Source organism: Amaranthus tricolor, chromosome 2, assembly GCF_026212465.1.
Source record: "Amaranthus tricolor cultivar Red isolate AtriRed21 chromosome 2, ASM2621246v1, whole genome shotgun sequence".
Lineage (NCBI taxonomy): Eukaryota > Viridiplantae > Streptophyta > Magnoliopsida > Caryophyllales > Amaranthaceae > Amaranthus > Amaranthus tricolor.
Genome location: NC_080048.1, coordinates 32,715,275 through 32,741,745, shown reverse-complemented (window position 1 = coordinate 32,741,745; position 26,471 = coordinate 32,715,275). Strand labels below are relative to the sequence as shown.

At 32.5% G+C, this 26,471-nt stretch overlaps 2 protein-coding genes across 2 annotated transcripts; one reads left to right on the top strand and one right to left on the bottom strand.

Moving 5' to 3' along the window:
* Positions 1 to 9,414: 9,414 nt before the first annotated feature.
* LOC130806195 (transcription factor bHLH143-like) lies at positions 9,415 to 14,005 on the top strand. Its single transcript, XM_057671186.1, has 4 exons — positions 9,415 to 9,846; positions 10,913 to 11,515; positions 11,986 to 12,142; positions 12,230 to 14,005. The coding sequence occupies exon 4, from the start codon at positions 12,246 to 12,248 to the stop codon at positions 13,377 to 13,379; it is 1,134 nt and encodes a 377-aa protein (XP_057527169.1). The 5' UTR covers positions 9,415 to 9,846; positions 10,913 to 11,515; positions 11,986 to 12,142; positions 12,230 to 12,245; the 3' UTR covers positions 13,380 to 14,005.
* A 7,157-nt stretch (positions 14,006 to 21,162) lies between these two features.
* On the bottom strand, positions 21,163 to 26,039 carry LOC130806547 (root phototropism protein 3-like). The gene is made up of 4 exons (XM_057671676.1): positions 25,216 to 26,039; positions 25,057 to 25,126; positions 22,646 to 23,989; positions 21,163 to 21,916 (listed from the first exon to the last, which is right to left on the bottom strand). The coding sequence occupies exons 1-4, from the start codon at positions 25,326 to 25,328 to the stop codon at positions 21,350 to 21,352; spliced, it is 2,094 nt and encodes a 697-aa protein (XP_057527659.1). The 5' UTR covers positions 25,329 to 26,039; the 3' UTR covers positions 21,163 to 21,349.
* Between the last annotated feature and the right edge of the window lie 432 nt (positions 26,040 to 26,471).

Here is a 26,471-nt window from a genome sequence, read left to right as displayed (position 1 = left end):
ATTTTAATTACCGCAAGCGCACGGTGTACGTGTAGCTACGGGTTGAACACATGGAGGCTAGTTAACCAATTTGTTTGCTTTATGACTACAAGACACGAATCAACATGTAGTTGGGTTGAGAAACTATTACTACAATGCAAATAAAACTAAATAATTAAAACTAAGACAATGATTAAATAAAGCTAAAACAATGATTAATACGAAGATAATAAGAATATGACAAATCTCGGGCGTCGAAAATCACCTAATTCTAACATGGGAGTTAATTACTCTCATAATTGTATGAATTTGAGTCATTGACATAATTAAACGTGATCAAATTAACCTCAAGCTTCTGCTCTATTGATTAATATCGGCTTAAGACCTTACTAGTGTTAATCCTCAAACTTCTGTTTTATTGGCTAAACTAGTAAGAATTTAACTTAAATATTTCTCAATCCTAAATTAATCATAATCTCAAACTTCCGTTTTATTGAAAAGGTTAATAAAGATATTTAAACTAAGATCCATTAAGTATAGGTTTAATCATAGACTCAAATTTCACATAATTAATCGATAAAATATCATCCCATGCTTCGAATGAGGGCTTTTACCCTAACCCTAGTGAGGAAAACTACTCACTAGACATGGTAATAAAAATGCAATTCATGATGAATGACTTAATAGAAACACTAAACATAAAAATGATGAGTGATTTCAATGCACAAAGATAAATAATAAAACAATAAACAAAGAAAACTTACTAATTGGGAAGAACAAAAATGTAAATTCCAAGGAAATTTAATGTAACAATGGAGTTTAGTAACAAAGAGCTCAAAGAACAAAAAGAATTCTGAAGATTAAAGATTGAAAACTAAAAACTAAAATTGCTGTGTTACAAAAAAATAACTTCCACTATTTATATTGGCTCCAAAAAGTAACCGTCGAATGCACGAACAAAACACTTGACGTGATGGCGACGACTCATGACATCAGGGGAGACGAGTCGTCGCTTTGCTACTGCCAGGGTATGAGACTTTAATGAGTTGGTGACGAGTCGTGGCAACATTGGGGACGAGTCGTTGCTCAGCCTCTGGAATGCATTGCTCAGATCAAAAAGTATGCGACGAGTTGTGGCATATGTGGGACGACTCGTAGTTTTGGCTCTAGACTATTATGCTGAGATCAGTAGATGTGCGACGAGTCGTTGCATTTTGTGGGACGACTAGTTGCTTTTGTTTTGGATTGTAATGCTGAGCGACGAGTCGTGGCTTTTTGGCACGATTTAGCTACGACTCGTTTCTTCCCTGTGGGGCTTGTTTGGTTCGATCTCTTCACTTCTTTTAGGGGTCTTAGGCCATTTCTCCAGGGCTTCACCCTCTTATCACCCCCAGAACCTAATAAAATTCCAATTTTGCCTTAAAAATTACAAAAAATACATTATTAAGCACATGAGACAAAAATATCAAATATCACTTACAACACTACCTAAAACCCACTAAAACATCACATAAGGAGCATAAAATTAACACAAATAAATGAAAATAATTGCACTTATCAAAATTCCCCATGCTTAACCTTTACTCGTCCTCGAGCAAATCAAGTGAAAACATATGGAAAACAAGGTTAAGACATGGTCTCTAAATCCTAAGCTACTTCTTATACCTCCTTTTCCTAAACTTCACTAATACCCGGTGTTCACCAAGAGTCCAAATATCCTTACCACTTGTTCCCTTCACTTGGCTAACACAACACATCACAACACAACCAACACAAACAAGAGTATAGACAACAAGGAGGCAACTTTCCTATACTTTAACCTCCTTATGACTCCTAAGGAACATGAAAAATGAAAAAAAATTCTACACTTATTCCTCCAATGGTGACATACCCAAATGCTTACCTTATAACTCCCGCTTCTTATGTCACCAGCTCCAAGCACAAAATGAAGTGCATAAATATTTAATTCTCTTTTTTCTGTCATTTTGCCTAGGAACTCACATTTGGGTTTTCGTCCTAGCCACTCATTATTTTTTTTTCAATTCTCACTTGCTCACCCACTCAATGCCGCTCTTTTGCCTAGGTCACCCTTTTGGGTTTTCAACCTAGCTGGGCTTATCTCTTTTCAAACATTTTTTTTTCTTTTTCCCTTTTTCAATGAAGAACATAGTACAAATTTAGCTATAATGAAATTGAAATTACAATGCATATGCCAGCTACATCTATACACAAAATGTGGAATAGAAAGCATGAATAGGCAAGCAATAGGTTTCCCCATGCTTGCTTTTCATGGTGAGTAGCAATAGGGTGTTCAACAACCCTTATAAAAATAAGGTCTTTAGTAACCCTGGATATGACAATCAAAGCACAAAATGTAGAGAATGCAACCTACCTAATGAAACTCCAATGTTGAAACCGAGATGGCACCATCGGTTACAACATTACCTCATAAAGCATGGAACACCGGCTCTACTTATGACTCCCAAAAGTAAGAGGCTTCCTATCTTAGTCTCCCTTTCTCTTATAAAATGATCTCACATGTAAACCCATAAAAATCCCAAACCCCTTATAAACCTCATACCCATCCCAACACACAACTCCATCACAACCACAACACAATGTACCGAAATAAACACCCAAACTCCATAACTGTAAGGCTCATATATTAGAGCTCTTGGATCTTGCAATCTAAGAACTTACTTTGGAACAAAGAGGATGGGGGCTTATTGTTGGTTAAAATTTTTAGCTCATATAACATGCAATGGTTAAATAAGAGATGATGTGCGAGAATCTAAGTGAGGATGGCTAAGTGGGTCAAGGTATGACAATCTAGTGGAGCTAGAAGATAAAGAAAGATGAGAGTAGAGATGGGAATAGAAATATACCTGTCAAGCACTGCCTGTAAAGGACGAACAATGATAGCAACTGATGAACACTTACTCTCCTTTTTCCTAGACCTCCTTCACAGGTTATTGGCTAGCATTCTCTCTTTTTTTTAAAATTTTTTCAATTAAAAACATTTTTTTTTTTGGGTAGGGGAAAGGAAAAACAAAACAAAAATATTAACAAAAGCAATAAAAATCCTAATCTAAGAAAGCATAAAAACTAAACTAGGAACGTAATAAAAATCTACACTAATAGTAGTAGAATCCTCCCATGCTTATCAAAAGCATTTTCCTCAATGCTTAACAACGTAGCAAAGGGACATGACCTTAAAATCACAGGCATACAGATGGGGGAAGTCTAGGACAGGTGGCCATCAGTGACCACTCGAAGAACCGCGGCGAAAGAAGGAGAAAGACTTTCTCCTTGACCTCTAAATGGGTCGCCTTATCCTTCTCTCTTTGGGCTTCTAATTCTTCAATCTGGGCCCTAAGATCTTGGAACGGTGTGCCTGCAAAATGTGCAGTTTGGGCCCCTTGAGCCATCATCAATGAGCTCAGACGCGTATTAATATCATACATATCTGAGTCGTATAAATCATGCAGCTCGTTCCATTGCTAGCTGCATGTTTCTTAGAGGGTCTGCAGGTAGTCATCTATGGGGTCTATACGACCCTCCATATAGTTAAAACGACCTAGCATCTACTGACGCCAGGCCTGGTCATCCTCATGGGAATAAGAAGGGTACCTGCTGCCCATACTGAGGCTCTTCTTGATAAGGTTGAGCCTCCGGGGCATCTTGCTCATGAGGCTTGGGTCCCTGGTCATCGTCCCCAGCCTCCTCATCATCCTCACCTTCCTCCTCCTCCGCAATATTGCCACCAAAGAACTCAAATGCGTGATGCTGTGAGTACTGAATGACTCTTATGGTGAGCTCGCGGACATCATCGTTCTCCTAAATGTTGAACAATATGCGCGGCCTAGGAGGAAGAGAAAGCGTGCGCCCATTAGGTCATACCAAGTAAGGACCATTGCGGCCCTTATAGTAGAAGAATTTCACCCTACACAGGGTGGCATAATCGTAGTAGATGCTGGCGGTGGTGGCCAAAGTCTCGCAGTCCTCAGGGAACTCAATCCCCAGAGTCCATGTGAGAATGATAATCATGCCACCAACTGAGATCTTGTATAAGGCAAGGCACAACTACCTACCTCGTATTATACTACTGCATTCAACACTAAACTAAAAAAGGACAACTATAAGTAAATATCAGCCAATCAATGAACTTCGCGCAAATTTTGTAGAACATTCTACTAGTCCTCTATACCTTTTGGACGATCCAAAGAAAGATTTCCTCAGGGTAATCCATTTCATATGCAATTAGGGTTTTGGAAGCCTCTCACTAAGCCCACTACTGTAAATACACATTGTCATGCACTATCAACGGTATGTTAACTGTTAGCATTAAGCAATCCTAAGCATTCAATACTCTCAAACAAAAACTGCATTCATAAGCAATTGATCTCTCATCTACAAACAAGCCCTAATATTTTTCTCTAGAGCTAAACGTCACTGTGCACTCTAACAGAAAGGTTAGACTACCTTTCATCAATTCTTACTGACGTTATCATCGGAGGAGGCCTCTCGGAGCACCCCTCTCCGGCCCTCATTTGTTCACTGTGTAGGTTATAGTTCAAGATAGAAACTTAAAACCTTACTAGCGGTTCATAATCTCTTGTGGACCTAAATTAAAAGACATTTTTAGTATCGTTACTAGATGTGTTGATTGTGATCAGTTTCCAACAAGAAAACTTTTATATACGAATACTATGACATTTGAAGTTTCATCGAACAAAATCACAAAAGTGAAGACAACTAACTATGTTTAAATTGATCATTAGTATATACATAGGGGGCTAATGGAGTTATAAGATAGTTGTTTTGTCATTTTGAGTTCCTATCTATTGATTTTAATTTTAACTTCTAAGATAAAGTCTAATTAATTTTGTTAGGTTGGTATGTCATTGAATATAAAATTATTGATTGTTTTTCTTTCAAAATGTTAAAGCGATCATTGTTAATCATACGTAAATTGTCCTATATCGGAGAAAAGAATGAGAAAATGTCACTTTATTAACTTGAGAGGTAATTTCGATTATTACTAATTGGTTTTAGTAGTGAATCTCCTTTAAATTTGTATGTGGGTTACTTCTTCTCCTCCTTATTTGAATTGCACAAGCACATAATCGATTTTAAATTACTTACACTTTTTCAAAACATTTGAGAATTATAGAATTATAGAATTATAGAAATTTTAGAATTATGGACATTTTAAATTACTTCTTCTCCTCCTTATAGACATTTTAGAATTATAGAATTTTCTCTTTTTTTCTTGTTTAATCATTTTAATTACTTACATTTTTTCAAAACATTCACTCAAAAAAGCTAGAAAAAAGTATCTTAAAAAATAAATAATAAATGATTGTATAATTCAAAAAAAAAAACCAATAATAAATGATTGTAGAAAATTAATAAGTTCATTGTAGTCTCTCTTTAGTTTACCATCTTCCTTAGAGTAGTCTAGAAAGTGACTTCTTTCGGCTAAATGTGTAATTATATGTTTCCTTTACCGATCATTTAATTTAATTTTTAAATCACATTAATTCTTTATAAAATTAAATTGCATTAATTTATTAGATTACACAAACAAAATTAAAATTCAATTTCACCCAAAAGTGGATCTATTTTTAATCATAGCCAATTACCAAATTCTAATTTTAAAAATAACTCATGATTATATTCTCCACGAGTGGTTGACGGAAAATCACTAACCTCACGCCTAGGATTAATTAAAATAGATTGATTAGGCATTTTACCTAAACTTTAGGTTATGTATGAACATTAAACTAGGAAATTATAGAATAATTAATCCTTCTTTGACTATAATATGATTTAATTATCACCACATTAAGGAGGGTTCCCCTTGATTTAAGGCTTTATAATTTATTTGGGATAGTGTGCTTAAATTTGTGGGACCTTTTGATGTCACCAAAATGGTAGACTTATAATGTGACAAATGAACTTGCCAATTCTTTAATTCTTTTTTATGTTTGTTCCCTCCATTTGAAGCAAATGGCTAATAACACCAAGCGTGTTATTGCTAATTATATTATATATTATTTATAATTCACTCATAATAGCTTAATTGAATTTTATATTTATGAGAGTGGTGATTTGTCAATTGACTCATTAAGATTAATTGGTTTTGTAATAAGTTTGGGTAATGTATATGTGAAGCTTGATCATGTTTTGGGCACGAGTCACTATTGAATGAATGTTTTAATTCTATTAAATTTAGTATATAGTATATAGATAGTATATACATACTTATTGAGAAAAAGGAAAATTAATATATAAAAAAACTTAGCATTATATCTTTTACTTATTTACACTATGTTTGGATAACAAATTAAAATAGAAAAGAAAGTAACAAATGGGGAAGGAAAGGAAGGGAAAAGACGGGGGAAAAGACTCTCTTATTTGTTTTGGAAGGAATGGGAGGGAAAAAAAAAAGGAGATTTTATTTTCCTTTCAAATTTTTCTTCTTATAGAGATATTCTAATTTAATATTAACAAAATTAAGGGACTTAATCTCTGAAAATTCCTTCCTTTCAAATCCGTCCCCCTCCTTATTTGCTATCCAAGTAAGTGGTTAAAGTAATTTTTAGTTACTTTTTGTTACATCTTTAAACTTATATAGTTGTATCCAAACTCCTTATTATTGCACGACGAATCTATATCATTAGAGTGATAAAAAAAATCAATATGAATAGTTAAAGTTGGTAAAAAGTAATTAAGATAAATATCTGATATGAATGTGGTATTTTTATATAATAATCAAAAGATTTTTTTATGATCGGATAAGGTAATGGTGAGATGATTCAACATTCATGTATAACTAATTGTTCAAATTCATTGATATTAAGCTTATCAAACCAATCCGCTTGGGGTCAGGTTCAGGGGTCAAAAATTTCTTGATCGATCTAAACTATTTAGTTGATTGGGTTGAAAATCACAAGCGTAACCTAATTTGCAATAGATCAGATCAACCCGATTTTAATCCACTTAACCTATTTGGACTATAAATAAACCTCTTAACTACATCTTATGAGTTGTTTTTTTTTTCCAATAAAAATTAGGGTAGTATTACTAAATGAATTAAGTATAGCTTATACTAATTGATCATTTGACTCAAAATTAACTAATATAATAAAATGGGTTATACATGTTTATTTTAGGTATAAATTTTAATCTTAACTCGTTTAATAAAAAAATCAAATTGAATTAACCAATTTAAAAATCCTATCCTAAACCCATTTGTGTTGGGTTAGATTTAAATTAGATTAGTTGGTCGGGTCGACTTTTATGGGTCCTAATCTCTATTAATAGCGTAGACTTGAAACCTGTTTAAAATCCTAACTTAGGGATTTAAAATTATGTTAAATGCTTTAAAGTTCAAGTAAATAATATTCTTTTTGTATAAAACTTAAAGTTCATAGTTAGTTGCATATAGTGATTGTGAGGCTTTTGGTTTTCATCAAAACTTAAGATTCAATCAAAGCTTTATCTTTTATGTATGTCACAATCATATAATTTCTTCCTCTTACAAACGAATAAATTTTATAAGATTTTTTTAAAAAAATAATCAAAAATGTGAATAAGTTAAGTTGGTTAAATTTCACAATATTGATAAAAATAAAAGTGATCGTAATAATTTTAACTTATTAAGCTTATATTATTATAATATATTCGAATCGTAAAAGAAATCCAAAGCTAAAAACATTAAATTGGTTAGAAATACAATTCATGAATCTAAAAATAGGCAATAACAAAAACAAAAACAAAAAATAAAAAACACGATTTCCAAAACATTGTCTTTGATTTATATAAACATTTGACATTGATATCTCATCCAACTTCATCAACTTATCCATCATTTATTCTTAAAAGGATGCTCAAACCCATCTACTTGTCAACCCTTGTGCAAACCCATTTTATATTTATTTTCAAAATGGTTTCAAGTACTTTTTGAACATTACTTTCCCTCTATTCAAGGGGGTGTTTGTCGATTAAAAAAATAATAATTTGTTACAATTTTAGTTGAGGTTTGAGCTAAAATTTTGTGGCTAAAAGAAAATATGGTCTCTTATGTTTAGGTGGACTTATTAAAGTATTTGATATTTAGATCTTTCATTTAAAATAAAAATATTTACATCTCAATATAAATTATAAATTAAAGTAAATTTTTTATAAAAATTGTAAAAAATGAAATATTTCAAGTAAAATATGTTGTTTTCACTCTAAAATTTTTGTTTTTGTCTGATTATTATAATTTTTTTTGAGGACCTACACTAGTTAGAATCTTAGAACTGCCACTGATTATATTACTCTTTTTGTTGAGGATTCGGATTTTAATTCACAACCTTAAATCACCCCCTAAATGTAGTTGTTCTTCATCCTAAATGAGTTCAACTTCTTTTTTCTTCTACTTCTTTTCCTTCAACCTAAACGAGTTTACTAGAGCCATTTGCAACTCACTTTGAGCTCTATTATTGCCATCTAGATCGGCCTATAATAAATTTTATTGATTTATGTAAAAAAAAAAAATTCGGTGTATGTGTTGTGTGTAATTTTAATTTTCTGAGGTTTTTTAGAATAAGAATGAGAAAGAAAATCTAATACAACATAAATGTTTTTGGGTAATTTGGTATTCTAGTGTGGATGAACAAATTGTGTATTGTATGCACTAATATTGATCGAGTATGCACAATACTTTTACTTATATGCATCGCTAATGATTTTCTGGCATATAAAATTTTTTATTGAAAACTTTAATCAAACTTATGTTTCGTCCGATCGTCTCTATTTTCTCCTCCTTTGTAAAATAACAAGGATTTAAGTCTTTAATTTCTAGATTTTTATTTTCTTCCTCAAAATCCTTTCAGACTAAATATTAGTATCAAAGTCGAAATAGACACATGTTTCTGAAAACACAAATGTTTTATCGAAATAGACACATGATTATCATTCCTAAAAATACAAATCTAAAAAGTAAAAAAAATATATAAATATTTGAATATGTCGGATCGAATCGGATTATATCAAAGTTGGAGTCGAAGTCATGTTTAATTGTCGAATTGTTTTTTAAGATCCGACTCCAATTCAAATTTGGACTCTATCATCAGATTTAGAATCAGATTTCTTTTGTCAAGTACAAATCAAATTATTATTTTTTTTGATAAGCCAAATTATAAGGATTTATCTATTTTAAGCCGTAAAGATATATATTGAGAGTCGTTATTACATCTTTTAAACAATCTTATTTAAAAAAACTCTTAAATACTCATTCTTATTTACATTAATTAGTAATTTAATATAGATAAAATATCACTATAATTCAAGAATATATTTAAGATATGCTAATAAAAGAAGTTATTTAAATAAAATAATTAATACTCTTAATCTATACGTTGTGGCATAAATTAGACAAATGGTTATTATAATACAATCTATCATCACACCACCAATACCACCACTCCCAACAAAATCTTTATCAATCCAATTGCTTTTTGAAGATGGCAATGGCTATTGGCATGCCATCAAATGGTTTGATTAATTTTACCCGTGCGGTTGACACTTTTGACACTTTCTTGCAAAGTTTTTGTGGGTAATCCAATCCAAGTTAAAATGTCAAAAAAATCTCTATAAAATCAACCTTGTGCTTTCTCACTTCTTTTTGACTGTACACTCTTTGCTTCCTTTTTTTCTCTTACTTAACTCTCACCAGCCAGTTTTTTCTCCTGGAATCTTTTCCAATCATCTTTCCCACCCACTATATTTGTAGATTTGCAGTCATTCATTGGATGTTCTGATCAATTACTCAGAAAATTCCCATCTTTCTTTGGAGTATTACCCTAAAATTTGTTGGTAAGTTTTCTTTTTCCCACAGTAAAGATCATTTCTTTTTTGTATTCTTCATGAATTTGTTAGTAAATGTATGTTAATTTATATAATTAACTTTTATTGTGGATCTTGTATAGTAAGATTGAAATTCCTTTTTTTTGTTGGGGTTTTAAATGGGAAATTTAGAAAGAATTTTATTTGGATGTGCTTTCAATCTTAACACTTGCTAGTGAATTTTAAGGATGTGAGTTTTCTCAGTCTCTTTAAAGTTATCTTCTTTGAAAACGATGCTATATTCGAGTTCCAATAACTCTAACATTCTTTTGTAATTGATTGAATTTAAAAAGTGATTTAGCAACTTGTGATTTGGTAATATCATACAGAAAAAATGTAGGAGTTGTATTGTTTTTTGATGCTACTTTCTAGTGTGGGTTTGAATTCTGATTATTGTAAAGATATATTGACAAATTTAATCAGTATATTTATCGACTAATTGTCCAACAAATAATGTGTTTTTTGCTATGTTGCTTGAACTGGAAAACTCATATTTGACACGAGTGTGTGTCAAATTCAAAAAAGAAATATGATAGTGCCCATTTCCATGTCGATGTGTTGAGGATCAAACATGGGTACTTGAGAAATGAAGAATCTTGAGAAACATTGACTCTATTGCAGTGTATGACTGTTTTTTATCATTTAGAAGGATAAATTAGATTGAATGATAAGTTTGTCTTAATGTTGGGTAGTTAATAGTAAGGTTGATCATACATATTGAGCTCTTAGTAGCAGTGGCGGATCTAGCGTGATGTCACTGAAGTCAGTTGACATCATTTAAATCCAAAATAAAATCAAATATTATAAGTAAATATACCTTAGATGAGTTGATTAGTGTATAGCCTTCCACATATGTAACCAAGGATCAAACGCCAGTAGGCACATTTTACTTAAGTTGACATCAGTTGTCTTTTTTTCTTTTTGTTCTTTTCTTTTTTTCTTGATCTGCAACAGCTTAGAAGTCACGATTCATATTGGGTGTTGGTAATACATTTATGGAGAATCTGTTTTTTAATTCACTGCCCTTTTTCTGCAGGATCTCTATGAATCTCTAGGATTGGATTTTGCAAGAATAGGGATTGGAAAGAAACAGCATGTGTTGGTTCTGTTCTTCAATTGATGTGCATCGATACGTCATCTCTTTGAATTTGTTGTGCAAGGTTCTCTTGTAAAGCCTTGTTTTTTGCTCTTAGTTTTCAACCTCTCATTCAGTGTTTTTACCCTTATTTACCATGGGATCCAATCACTGTGCAGTTGTTCCTTGGTTCTGGTACATTATCATCTAGATCCAAGTTTAGACATAGAGTTGAATAGTTAAAAAACGTAGCATCGTTTAGGTTGCCATCATTGTTGAAATTTTAGTTAGCCTTCCCTTTCCAATATTCCTTTGGTGTCACTTTCCTAGAGTTATTCAGCCTCTTTTGTTCCTTTAGAATCCATCTTTCTTTGTTGCTTGTCGTGGTGTTTATATATTGCTCATATTGAGGGTATTATCCGAAAGGGTCTAGTAGTAGTGATGGTGTGCCAACGAGCAAGCCAGTCAAGATTTCGGGCATTGAAGCATGAGAATGGAATCGCAGGAAAAGCAACCATAATAGTTAGAGTTATAGCATGCTTTCAACTTTTGCAGGATTGCCAGGTATGTCTCGACGACTTTCTTTCTCTTTTGTCGTTCTAAGCTTAGTATACTACTTCAAATTTGCTATGTTGCAGGATTTTACAACTCTTTTAACAACTCCCACTTCGCGAATGGTAGTAAATGATAGAAATTGTCACGAGTTTGTATGCTATGTTGCATATGAAAATAGGCACGAACTCTTTTTACCAAATTGCACACGCGTCCCTTCCATTACCACTATTTATCATGGCTACCCAATGTAGGAATCATCCCACATCGATGAATTAAAGATGTTGTGCACACTTTATAAGTCATTGGAGCCCTTCCTCCTGTATCCATATGGTTTTGTGACGATATATCTTAGCTTATGGAATGTGCGCACTTCGTATTTCCCGATCATATGCTGGCTTTGACAATAAGCTTAACTAAACTTAACACCCAAGGGTATTAATTGTCTTTTTAATGATGCAATCATTTCTTGCTGTTTGCAGGCCGAGTATTTTCGTCAGCTACTTAAACCTGTTACGTAGATTGGATTTTCCGTAGGCGTTGTTTTGTTTTCTGCTGGATAGTTTGGTTTTTATTTTTTCCGTATTGTAATCTTGTGGGAGAGGCTGATTATATTATATTGAAGCATCTATATTACTGGTTAGTATCTGAACTTTTTTCTATGCTTCTCGTAAGGAATAGTCGTTAATCTTGCCTTAGTAATAAAATTCTCTATTTTGCAACCAGGTGTTTTTTCAGTTTAATGGTCGAGCTGAGCGGCTCTTGGCGCTTTCAGCAAAAACCCCCTTGGGAATCATCTGCTTTCGCGGACCGCATGATTGCACCCGTTGAACACAGGCAACACGAGTCTTTGCCTGCGTCTTTGAACCCTTGCACAGTATCGACAAATTTGGGTTTGAATGGGTTCGGCTTCTCTGGCTTGCTCGAAAGAGGCCTTACGATTGAATGTAATGGTTCCATACAAAATTCTGTTCCCCACATTCAGAATCCACTTTCTCAAAACCTATACAATGGAGAACATAATCCTTTATTCCCATCTAGAGTGGGCGAGAAGCCCACCTTACGTGAACAAACTTCAACGCAACAGAAGAAGTTTCTCATCTTTGATCGGTCAGGACATGAAACTCGGCTAATCTTTAGTTCACTGTGTCCTCGTTTGGAGAATCTGACAACTCCACGGACTACCGGTCCTGCTTGGAATCTGTCTCGGGATTCAGTCGGTGCATACCAGAAAATGCAATGCCTTACTGCAAAGCAAGGAAGAATCATGGAGCATGTTTGGACTAGGACACCTGCCCTTTGTGAAGAATCGGGTGAGAATGAAATCATCGATGAAGTCAGTGAAATGCCTGAAAACTCAGAAGAAATCAACGCCTTGCTTTATTCTGACGATGATGATGATGGTTTGGACGATGATTGTGATGGTCAGGATGACGATGAAGTGAGCAGTGGTCACTCTCCATTGGCAAAAAATAGAAAGTACGAAAAGCTGGAGGACTGTTGGCGCAAAGATGAAATGGGTTCTGATAATGATCAAGTGTCTAGTTCAATTAGATCTTCAAAACGACAGAAAATCTGTTGTGGCGGTAATAGATCGCTGCAAGGTCTCAGATATCAGGACACCATTTATGGGGATCATCTCATCGGTGCTCTTAACGATAGAGCATGCCCTGTTGTTGGAAAAAAACGAGATAGAAAGGATAATATCCATGATACATTGCGAGTCCTCGAGAGTATAATTCCCGGGTTAGAGAGCAAAGACCCATTAGTCATCCTTGATGAAGCGATAAATTATTTGAAATGCTTGAAATACAATGCCGAGTCCATGTCCATAGAAGACCTAGACAGCTCCAACTCCTTTGAAGCTTCAAATTGAACCATCCTGGCTTATTCCGATTGGTTACCCGTACGTGTTAGAGTGTATGTTTTCGTGTCAAGTTTCGATTGGTTCCTCGTGTGAAGAACGAGTAACATATGTTATTTTTCTTCCACGGACGATTGTACATATGATTGGCTAATAAAAGCATCACGAGAGGTTTCTCGGAGGAGGCTGAATACAAATCCGATGATCATGGGTGCAAAATATTACGACGTTGAGGGCCTCCTACATGGGCACGTAATGATCGAATCACCTTTTTGAGGTAATGAAAAGTCTAAAATTGGTACGCATGGGAATGACTAGTGCTTGGGTGTGCTGGAAAATGAGCAAGGACCCTGAATATTTGAATACAAAGAGAGAAGACTAATATGGCTGCTTAATAGCATGCGCATTAAGTGATTTAAGACCCCACAAACTTTCACTTTCAAACTTCTTTTTTTACCTTTTGGGTGGGCCCTTTTCTTTCTTTCTTAGCCTGAATTGAGTAGGCCCCATGCTTTCATAAAATCTTGTCTTAAAGTATTCTCTTAGTTTTACTGTCATGAGTTTGTCTGTGATGTAGAGATGTTTGTTGCATTTGAGAGATCTTTATCTTATCATGTATTGAACTTGCTTCTTGTGAACCTCTTTTCTTTTTATATGTTATTGTGCTTTTTTTTTTACTAATGTTTGAATGAGTGTTATTTGTGTAGTTCACAATCGGATATCCGAATGTCTTAAGCTGAATCGAATATATGTTTTTTTTTAATCGAATATTGGGTTTTCAGATTAGATGTTCTGGAACAGATTTCAATCGGTGTCAATAAATCCGATTGAATATATGTTTTTATCATTTTTTGAATTGGATTTCAAGCCTAGTATTAAGAATTTAAGTCGCAACTTTTTGGCCGTTCATGGGTTTGATCCAAGGGGTATTTTATTCGTTTTGGCATTAATCGAGTCTACAATGAGGCAAACAAGTTAAAATTGACTCAAATTAAACAAAATCAAGTATGTATGAAAAGATAATTTGAAATTAACCTGACTCTAAAAATTATACTTCGAAAAGAAGTAATATGTTAGTTGAATTATGATGCATTTTGTTTTTGAAGAAATGTATTTTTGTGCCTTTTATTGTTAGAGAAGTGTATTGTAATGTACTCCTATATATTGATATTTGTTGTGTGCACCAAAAGGAAGTGTCTCCTTGCTATTTGGATGAAAGGATTTTTGGGACCCATTTAGATCATAATGGATTTGTTATTGAGAATGGTTGGCAATTGTGGGTTCCATTCATATGAATGAATACAAATTGGGATCATGGGTACATTCATGACTTTGGCCAATATATGCACCACCTGCCTGCCTTGTTTTGGTTTTCTTCATGGAAATCATTAAAATTTTAGTCTTTTCAAATTTATATTTGCGATCCAATAACAAATTGTTTCTTCTTCAGTCTTGTTTGGGATCAAGTAATAAATTCAAGCAAATTTTTTGCATGTACAAACCCTCCGTTTTTACAATTTTTTTTTATATTTAGAATATTTCATTTTTGAGTGGAGAGAAATATTCGTAACATTTTTAAGACTTATATTAAAGATAAAATATATCGACATAAAATCTTTTAAATTTATTTTAATGAATAGTATTTTATCATTATACAAATATACACATACACATATCTATATATATATATATATATATATATATATATATATATATATATATATATATATATATATATATATATATATATATATATATATATATATAATTGCTCATATAAAAGGCTATATTCACAAGTCACGGCAATTGATAGAGTGCAAGTAATTTGATGAAAAGCCGAAAATTAAGGGCTCTTTCGATATTGTTGTTATTTTATTTTTTTTTTCATTTTCAAAGTCATAATATATATGTCCTATAATAAATAAAAAAATTGTTAAATTTATTAGGAACATAATAAATTTAAAAACTAACAAGAAAAAACAAAAAACACTTTCTTGGTTTCATGATGTTAGTTTTTAGTTAAAAAAACCAAAAACTAGAGAAAAAACAATAACGAACGGGCCTTAAATTAAACCAAATCGAGTTAATAATTTGGTTTGATTTTTTTTTCCCACAAATTCTATTTAGTTTGGATTCGAAAAAAAAATCTTGTTTGATTCGACTCAATGTAAATTTTACTAATATTAAATTTTTATGATATTTTAATTATGCACAATTAGAAATATTTAAAATTGATATGAATTGAAGAGATTAAACAAAGCAATGAAAAAGTCAAGATCATCACGTAGTTTTAATCAGGCCGCGACTACCACCAAAACCAATCAACGACTTCTCAGTTCCCATGAGCCAGGCTATCAATTAGCTACTCATCCTTGCAACTAAATATATGGAGTATAACATTAAAAACTTTTCGCCTCGATAAAATTACTAAATATACAATCTCTTATCGGGAAGTTTTTTTTTTTGAAAAATATAACAATTTAATGTTAAGTTTGGGAACGATAATTTTATTTACAATTTTTAAAATTAACTCAAATTTATTGTTTGACAAATTAAAAAATTTTAAATTTGGATTTAGATCAAATTCCACCATAGTTTTTTAAATAGTTAAAGTTGAGAATTTGAGAATGATTATCCAAACCTTATTATTCTCAAATTCTTGATTTATGATTTTATAATTAAAATCCATAATTTAATATTAAATTTCTATTCCCAAACACTACAAGTAATTTTTTTATAATTGTCGGAAAAAAATAAAAGAATGTATTTATAAATAATTTGTAATTATATTTGATCGAGATTTGAGACTGCAGTCTACTTTCTAGTCCTGGTTAGCAGCAATAGAAAATTAAAATCGGTATATATATTACTCCCTTCGTTCTTTTTTGATCTTCTACATTAGTATAATGGGTAGTTTCAAAGTTCTTCCACTTTAGAATACTTTTTATTTTTAGAAAGTTTTTATCCCACTTTTACCCCTTAAAATCCTCATTTTCTTTTAATGTACCCCTTTTCTTTTATTTATAATTATTTTATCTCTCATACTTTCAATACAATCATTACTTCACACTACTATTTAATTAAAATAATACCCACTACAACCTCATACTTCCAATACAATCATTACTTCACACTACTATTTAATTAAAATAATACCCACTACAACCCAAAGATTTTATCTTCTTTAATATGTGTGAAAAACCCAAAGTGGAAGATAAAAAAATCGGAGGGAGTAGAACTTTTGACCAAGATTTTCGAGTGATTATATCATACCAGGACCGGCCCAATCATTTTGGGCCTAGGTGAGATTGTAAGTTAAGGCCCTCTGAAAATTAAATATACATAAATTGTTGTGAGAGACAGTCTCTTCAAGAAACGTATTAGATATATGGGCTAAATATTAATACAACTTAAAGTGAAAATAAGAATATAAACTTTTTGTTTTGAAATCGTGTCTTTCAAAGACGGTCTCTCACAAGAGTAGCTGGTAAATATATTTCTAAAATTTTACTGAATTATCATTTTTTTTCTCTTTTGTTCACAAATTGACTCAAAAAATTACAGGGAACAACTTCGAAAATTGAGCTACCAATCAAAAATACAAATTTTCATGGATTCATTCATCAAAGAATTCAACTATCTCCATTTTTTTATGTCATTTCAACTAAAATTACCTCAATAAATACTTAATTTGACAAAATTACGCCATAATAATACTCAACTTTTGAAAGATTTCCTGAAAACGGAAACTCTTTATTGCAATCGAGAAGCCAAATTTAATTAATATAAGGAAAAATATTTATCTTTATTTAGTTTTCTTTCGTATATTTAAGTTAATTTCAGCAAGTTATGTATGAGTACGTCTCACTATGACAAGAGCCATACAATCAGCCTCTTTTTCTAATTAGTCACTTTAACATTAAATAATAAGAGATCGATCATTTTAAAATTATAAGTGTAGCGTGACCCGTGATTTGTTATAAATTCTTAAATTAATTCTTAAATTATAGGAATTTAAGTCATTTATAGGTGAAAAGACAGTATTGAATACTTTCTTCGCTTTTTATACTTCCATTTTACCTTAGTAACCTGACATCTTTATCTATTTGATGACTTCAAAGGGGAGGTTAAAATGGCAAGAGGAGTAAGAGGTTGAAAGAAAATAGTGTATACACAATAACAAGATTGAAGTTTTGATGAACAATTTTCACTGACAATGCTTGATCACGCATTACCAAGCTTAAAACTTACACCTTTAATGATGCACACTCATCTAATATAAGAGAACACTCTAGGACTCTTAAATCCTCTTTTCCTTATATATTAGCCTCCTCTCATGCATACCCTAAAAAAAAGTATAACCCTGTGACAAAGTACGACCGAAATAGAAAAGTCGTATTTGGCCCCGCACCAGGGTGCTCGAAGGAGCACTATACATATGTGCTCAAACGAGCAACATGCCATCACCATTTACTATCTATTGCAGTTGTGTGCCTCGTTCAAGACACCTTCCTTCTCGATCATACCTCGTTCAAAGCATACCCAATGTGCACCTTTTTACCTTCTTCAAGGCAACCTTAATTCAAGCACTCCCATGTTCTTTCCAGTGTCGTTCCTGACAATTTTTAGGCCTTAGGCGAAACATAAAAAAAGAGCCCTTGTATATATAAGTAAAGTTTCGTTTCTTTTTTTTCTCCCAATATATAGTTTCTCTTTTTTCCCATCACATTAATGTCAAATGATTGTACAAATTTAAGATTATATAATGATAAAGTACTTATGCACAAACTAATTTTTAATACTCCCTCTGTTCCTTTTTATTTGTCCATTTTACTTTTATGTATTTCAACGCAAATTTTGAGCCTCGATATTTCATAGTACGCATGATAAAAAATTATAAAACTTATATATTAAAATTCTTTGCATTAAGACGAATCTAACAAAATCCCACATGAATATATTTTGTCTTGAATATATACTTTAAAAATCAAATTTAAATTTCTCTCTCATAAAGTGAAAAAAACTTAAAATGGACAAAAAAAAGGAACGGAAGGAGTAATAAGGATTAGCTCAATTTAGACCCCTTTATAAGTTGAGTCCTCGGCGGTTGTACCTCAAAACTACCCTCAAGGATGGCCCTAGTTCTTTCTCTTTGTTGCTCCACCTTCGTGGCACATCAAAAATCATCCTTGATTACTTCCTTGAAGCCCCAACTTTAATGCACTCAACCCTCTTGCACCTCATCATTGCTCATAATATGATGTATCTTGGCTTGAGTCATCATTAAACTATCACCTTCACACATGAATAGTTTCGCTTATACACCAACATACTAGCTAAGTGGCTTTTTTTGATGCAAAATATAACGATACGGTCATACCGATGTATATGTAATGGTAGCTTTATACTAAATTCATATAAATACCCGTTAAACGGACAATATTAATTTTTACAAACCAATTAGTCGAACTCTAGTCCAAATCCAAAGATGAAGGCAAACTTGTTAGAAATTGTCCCTTGATGCATCAAATCTAGGCTAAAAATGTACTGTAATATGAATTGATGTTCTGAATTATATGGTTTTAAGTTGCAAAAAACGAATAGATAAAAACACAAGGCCAAATAAACAGTATACTCATATCACATGTAATGTACTAAAAATGCAGCCAACAGCCAAAATATAGGAGCTGGTATATGAATAAGAACAATCTTATGTCAGGGGATTTTCACACAATAATAGTATCCTGAAAAAATAAGATGGTGAATGATCATACATGGACCCCACTAACTTTTTATTTTATCTTGGATTTTGCATGAATTGCCAGCTTTCAACGACATATGTCAATTTTTTCATCTAGTTATCAAGTTTTCATCTTTGTTTATTGGTATTAAATGGCGTGAAAAATACTGAATATTTGATGTGATTTTGTCTTCTTGTTCCATAGATTTAGCGTTATTTTTTAGTTTATTTTATTGAATTTTGACTTTATTTTTATTTTTTGTCATGATCTACTTGTTTTTTAAATTCTCACCTAGACAATTAACTTGTATTTTTATCATATCCACATTTTTCACTACTTTTACTTATTTTTCTTGATTTTCAATCCATTTATACTTAGGTTATTTCGTTGAGATGAAAGGAGTAACTATAAAAACTATTTGACAAAGTTTTATCACCGTGTTTGTTCTATGTTCTTTTTTTTCCTCATAAAATACATTTTCTTTCATACCACTTATGATCTATTTGGTTGTTAGAATTCAATGGTAATAGTAAGAATGACTTTTAGTTTTAATCTTGGTGAAATGTGAAATGTCATTCACATTAAATTTTTACGGCAAGAAATAAGAAACAATCGAGAGTACGACAAATATCACATAAACCTTGTTAAATAATTTTCCTAACTAAATTACATTAATTAAATTTTAATTACTAATCATTTGATTTAATATCAACAATAAAACAAACTGTTATTAGATAGTAATAAAAAATTATAAAGGTAAATATTAAAATAATAGCTTTATTGCCATCAGAATGATGTAGCAGATTTTATAAAAATCTAACACTAAAACTTATTTCCATGACCAATAATTGATACCAAATACCAATAACCATATCCATATGCCAAGTAGGAGGGGAGATAGTTACTTAATGTTGGAATTGTAACGGAGGTTTAGGGAAGACAGCCATGAACAATTATTGAAGTTTATAGGATTTAAGCAAATAATAGAGTTTAAAATGGAAAATTATGAGTATAGTGTAGTGATCAATGATTGAACCAAGAGATTAAATTAGTTTTAATTACGACTAATTTGGAGTATATAACATAATTTGAAATTTTAATTATGACTTAAATTTAATGGATATAAATACAAGTTATCTTACTCTCTTATTCTAATTAAATGCTATATTTTCTTTTTATCATATTCACGCCAAATGTCTCATTTCTTTATTTGCTAATCATTCTTTTATATTTATGCCCTTGCGTGATCCAACTATTACACAATAGCCATTAAATTACACCTTTTCCCTTACTCTTTCCATGTGCCTCTCTCCCTTTTCCTTGAAATTAGTGTATTATCAAATGAGATATTTGATTAAAATAGGAGGTAGTATGTTATATCAATGTTGTCCTAATAATTTTAAATTTGAGTATAGTGAATTAAGTTTCAAACTTCTTTAAAAGAGTATGGATCATATTCTTTATTTCTTATAAGGTACACTGAGGAAAAAGAAGAGCTAGATGGGTGGAATTCAATGATAAGACCTTACCAGCTTAAGATTATACTTGTTCGAATTGAAACTTAAGTTTTGAATTAGAATAAGATATAACGTGCATTAGATAATGAATATTTTGTTGGCTTGTTAATTGGTTAAACAATTCGAAAAGTATTTTCAAACACAAAGTTGAAAAGTCCTTATTATTTTTTCACTATCTATTAACTTTATGCTTTTTAACCCATTTTTCCTCTGATAAACTACCTACCACCAACAACTAATTTTTATTAAACATCTCTATTACGTTTACAACTGACTTAAACAACCGCCTTAAAGGAAAACAAAAAACTAATGCAAACAACTGATTAAATAAGCCAACAACTAACCGACTCATGCCATGTCAGAGAAAAATTAGCAGGTTCTGTCATTTGCCTGAGTCTGCTTTGGAAAAATTTTGCCTAAGATGCAAATCATAAACTATGGATATGAATTAAACCATATGTCTTGAATATATATGTAATTGAAAAATGGTTTTTAAGGGATCAAGGGTATCATTAAATTATTTGCAGAAGAATAGCATGAAGAAATAATAAAAAAATTTACTGATGACAACATCTACATCTTAATCTCACGCATTTGAAACACATACATAGAATTACACACATAAGAACAACCAATTTTTTCCTCTTTAGATTTATGTTGGCTTAAAAGAATTATAAACCAAAAAAAAAAAAAAAAAAAAAAAAAAAAAAAGCCTTGATAATGCTCAAGAAATGGAATTCCTCCACCTTCTAGGAGTTTTTCTAGTCTGTTCTGCAACAGGCTGATCAGACCCATCATCATGACTATCCAAATGACTCATCTTTGCAAGCCTGCTCAACTTCTTCCACCCACTACTCCAAGCCGAAGAAGATGAAGACGAACCCTGTTTAGGCTTCGCATTCATCTTATCGAACTGTTTTTGTAAACTCACCATCTCATTTTGTAGTTCCACGTATTTTGTTTTCACACTCTCAAGCTCAAACTTGAGGGTGTTAATATCTTTCTTTGCGGTTGCCCACCCTTCTTGGAACGACTGTGGGGTTCCTTCTAGAAGTGTCTTTCGGTTTGAGACCATCGGCTGAAATTGGGATTCCCCTGCATTGTCTTTCAGGCTGGTGTTCGATATTGCGTTGCTTATCTTGACTTGTTCGGAAAACAAGACTTGTACAACTACCCTCAAGGGAAGACGCTCGTTTTGAGCTGCGTGCATACAGGCATCAATGGAAAGCTTTTGACAGTCCATGACTCGACATAGTCTCTTTCGTTCATGTTCTGATAGTGTAGGGTGTGCCTGTATGTTTCAGAAGTAAAGCACAAAAATGTCGATTAAGGCGTGCAAAACGATCTAATAACAATGTAATATGACAATCAAATATTGACAAGGCGTCTTTTGTTGATGGAAAAATTACATAAAATAATCTAACCTTTTCATGATTTTCTTACAATAATTTCATCTATTGATTAACTATGATTAATCTCAATTTTGGAGGGTATTTTCCTAGATTAAACCAGAAAATCGGATGACCTGCTATAATAAGTTTTTTTTAAAAAAAAAAGATAAATTTTGAAAAATGTCGAAAAAAATTTAAGAAAATGTTGAAAGAAATTTCTGATTTTCTTTTCATAATTCAGAAATTTTTATGTAAATTTTCAAAAATTTTCTTTAATTTTTAGATTAATTTTCAGTTTATTTTTTTGTGAATTACCTACTATAGCAAGTCATCTTATTATCGAAGTTTATTCTACGCAAATACCTCTAAAGTTGAGATTATTCGTATTAATCAATAGGTGGGATAATTGTTGAAAAATCATGAAAGAGTTGAATTATTCTTGGTAAATTTTCCGTTCTTTGAATTGTGCAAGAGAATGTGCAACTAATTTTAATTCCTAGGCGCTCGCGATTTCCCTACGCTGATGATGAGTTACTTGATGGTAGATTATTCATTATATGTACATCGTTGGTATGGAATTTGAAAGTTTAAACCAGGAAACATTCTAGTATTAGTTAAGTGGATTATACCTTGAGATAGGAATCTATAGCTCTGTAAAGCCCATCATCACAAGTTCTTGTAGATTCGGGAAGAGCCTCGGCCAGGACCTGAAACTTAGTAAGCGAGAGATTCCTATCCCGAGAAATCTCAGTTAAATAGCTATCGACGAGCCTTGCAACTCGAACTTTAGCATTAGAAACACCAGCCTTTTGACCGTCCTCGTATAAGTTCTTATCCAAGTACTGCCTGCCGGGACTACTAGCACATTCAGTCTGTTCCTGCACTAAGAAATGCTCCAAAAGTCTCTGAATTAAATCCACATCATACATTGTCTCGCTCTTATCGTACGATGGTATAAGAAGATCTGATAAGGTTGCTTGCTCGAACTGCATACCAACGCGTTTTTCTAGCTCAGTGACTAAAGCGGGGGCCACTTTTAGCTTGTTCGCCATCCTTAGAAGCCTCAGAAGGAAGCTGCAGGAAACACAGTCCTTTTGGGGTGGGATTATACTAATCAAGCTCTCTATGATCATTCTTTGATCTTTTGCTTTAAACGTTTCAGGATCGTCCTTGTTACCCGCGACTACCATGTGGAGCCCGCCCCTCCAGCTTCCACCACTACCCATGCCACTGCCACTACCGCTGCTGCTGCTGCTGCTGTCTCTACTGATATTCCCATTTCCGCAACTAATACTAGCGAGCTCATCCAATGTGGGTTCACCGCCACTATCTTTGGCTAGGCCCGGTATCCATTTAAACGCATATTGCATAATTGAAGCACCGATTAACTCAAATCTCATTCCTTTAACCTTAATAGCAGTCATCACACGAACAAAATGATCGATTCTTAGTATCGACACATCCTCAAACCACCAATCGGGAGGCACATGGACAGCCCTACTAGGGCTAGAGTCCTTAAGATCATTCCACTTGGGGCTTGAAACGTTTGTAGGCCTCCCGGTATAGTTCCACCTTATACCCTTTGGATTCGCGCAAGCCTTCCAAGCGATAGACTCACTACACCTTCGGACAATTTGAAGGTTTTCCGCCCATGGCGAGAGTTTTTCGCAACTCTTCAAAACAATGATGGAGTCTCTCCAAGATGAAAGCACAACATAGCTCAAGAAGGCTTCGGTTTTGAATATGAGGTTTCCTTCTTCTAGATCCTCCGTCATTTCTAAATACTCGGCTGCACATCTAAGACCTGAAATGTTGGATGCTGTAAGATCTACTGCTATCCCATAGCAAAATTTCGCTGCTAGTTCGAATGAGTCCGGTCCACCAGGGAGATCGTCTAAGCGGATCTTGTTTAGTTCTTCGTGGGTGTCATATATAATCCTACTCAATCTTCCACACCTTGAGATCAAAGGATACTGAGGATCAGAGGAAAATAGTTAGTATAATACTAAGAAAATGTAATTTTTTACATAAATGGGCCGGGTCATGGCGGGTCAAACTGTTTGTTGACCCAGCCCAACCCGGTAAAAATATTATTACCCAGCCCGACCCACCCCGTTAGGATATTGCCCATCCCGCCCCGTCTTGCCCTATTGAACACCTCTACACATGATCCATTTTAACCAAATTTATACATCCTACTCTCCACAATGGAAGGAAATTTTTAGGTACACTAATTGGTAACATGATCAATTGGAAAATGAGTTGTTGAAACTTTACAAAAGCTCTGGAGGGGGAGCAGTGCAAAAATAAGACCACATCAATGTATCACGGCCGGAGATCTGTTCCATTGTTTGGCTGAGACCCTAGTTAACAAATAGTTCATAGAATAATATGCTACGCAGTACAATTCACAGGTTGTACTTCATAAATGCTGCATAATGTAAGACTTATCCTCTGAAGTGGAATCTTATGCTCTAGAGTACACTGCAGTTTAAGGTTTTACTTGTTATTGTAATCCTAACTCCCATACAATTTGTAACAAGTATGTTTTTTCACATTGTTAAGAATCGAGGAAAAAGTTGTACTTTATTAAGAGTCAGGAAAATGTGTGGATGAAAATTAAGAGAGTGAATACTGATAAATAAAATAAAAAATGTAGTGCTTTCATTTGATTTTTCATATTCGATTTACTATTTTAATCCTAAATATCTTTTCTTGTACATTGTTAAAAGTTATAAAAAAATTAATATTAATAAAATTAATATCAAAACGAATCAAACTAAATTTTACTTGCTTATATATTGAGAATAAAATAGAAATTCAAAATGATTCGTAAATAGTGAAAAAATAAATGGGCATTTGATTTAACAGACTAAAAAAAAACGTAGCAAATTTTATGAGATAGTATTGGTGTGCAATTTTTTCTCTATAATTAGAAATATGCAAGCTTATCTCTATAATTAGAAACACTGTTTACATTGATTGAAAGTAAATGGGTAATCAATCAAATCCCAGTTCCAAAAATGTAAGAGATTATTACCTTATGTAAGTGAAAGTTGATTTCACCAATTTGGACCAAAATATCACTTTGAATTTCAGTTGAAACAAACCTAATATCAACCAAAAAAACAAACAAAAATCATAAACCCTTTAAATTTACTTCATCCTTAAAAAAAAAAAGAAAAAGGATTAAACATACCATGATTGACCTCTTTGTTCAAACCCATCAGTTTTAACGCCATGTTTGGCAGTTATAAGTGCTCCATTTCCAGATTCTCTTCCTCCAAGAGACTCAGTTTCAGAATCCCACATAATGAAAAAACTTCTAACTGCCCTCCAAACAAGGCTTTTAATTTTCTTATAAAAGAGTTAATGATGAAACAGAAGAAATTATAAACAGATAGAAAGTAGAAAATAACATGAAATGGGAATAAATTGTAATCATAAACATGGGCAATGTTTGGAATTATTTAACACCCAGAAATATATATATTTTTTTTAATACTAATTATCACTCAATTTCTTGCCAAAAACAGGCTGTTGAGTGATGGGCAAATTTGCATAATAGGAAATTAGGAATACTCTTTAATACTGGTTTTGCTGCTAAATTATGGTCACTTTTCTTAAAGATTTTGAGTGATGATTTTTGTTAACAGATAGTTTTTCTCCCTGAATATGCAGCAACCATAAGTGGGAGATTTAGCTTTTGCTTTGTCTGTGTTTTTTATGGTAGCTTTTTATTCTGTATTCTTGTTACCACATTTAAAGCTTTTATGGTCACATAGAAAAGTCTATTTTCTGTTCAAAGATTGATTAAGATCATAATACTTATACAATTTTTGACCCCGTTTGAAATTGATCTTTAATTCGATCGAAAATTAGTGGGTTGTTATTTTAAAAGTTTGACACGTAATTTGTCATGACTTAATTGAAATATGCCGTAAAAACTAAATCAAATCTAACCGTGATCCGAACCTAACCGTTCAGACCAATATTATTAATTTTGTCATATTTTTAGTTCTATGTCATCATTTTTTGATTGAGACCAGTTTTTACTTTCTAGTCATTTTTTGTATTTTAAATAGAGTTGTAATCGGATTAAGCGAAATCAAGTACGATTAGACCCAACCATATTATAGTCCTATATAAATATCAAATCTGATTGTCAAGCATTATGTTTCATGGTTAAGCGCACAACCATAGAACTACATAGAAATTATAGCTCTATGTAAATATAAATTCAGATTGTCAAGCATTATGTTTCATGGTTAAGTCCATGACCACTGAACTACATAGAAATTATAGCCCTATATAAATATCAAATCAGATTGTCAAACATTATGTTTCACGGTTAAGTGTATGACAATTGAATTACATAGAAATTATAGCCCTATATAAATATCAAATCAAATTTTCTAGCAAGAATCGAACTTGTAGCGTTATATTTCTTAGTTA

Bases quoted from the DNA above. Each gene is read 5' to 3' on its own strand.
- LOC130806195 (XM_057671186.1), top strand. From the start codon at position 12,246: ATGGTCGAGCTGAGCGGCTCTTGGCGCTTTCAGCAAAAACCCCCTTGG.
- LOC130806547 (XM_057671676.1), bottom strand. From the start codon at position 25,328: ATGTGGGATTCTGAAACTGAGTCTCTTGGAGGAAGAGAATCTGGAAAT. The intron at 25,127-25,215 runs GTATGTTTAATC...GGTTGATATTAG, and splicing joins GAACAAAGAGGTCAATCATG to GTTTGTTTCAACTGAAATTC. The intron at 23,990-25,056 runs GTAATAATCTCT...TCTGATCCTCAG, and splicing joins TCAACTTTCACTTACATAAG to TATCCTTTGATCTCAAGGTG.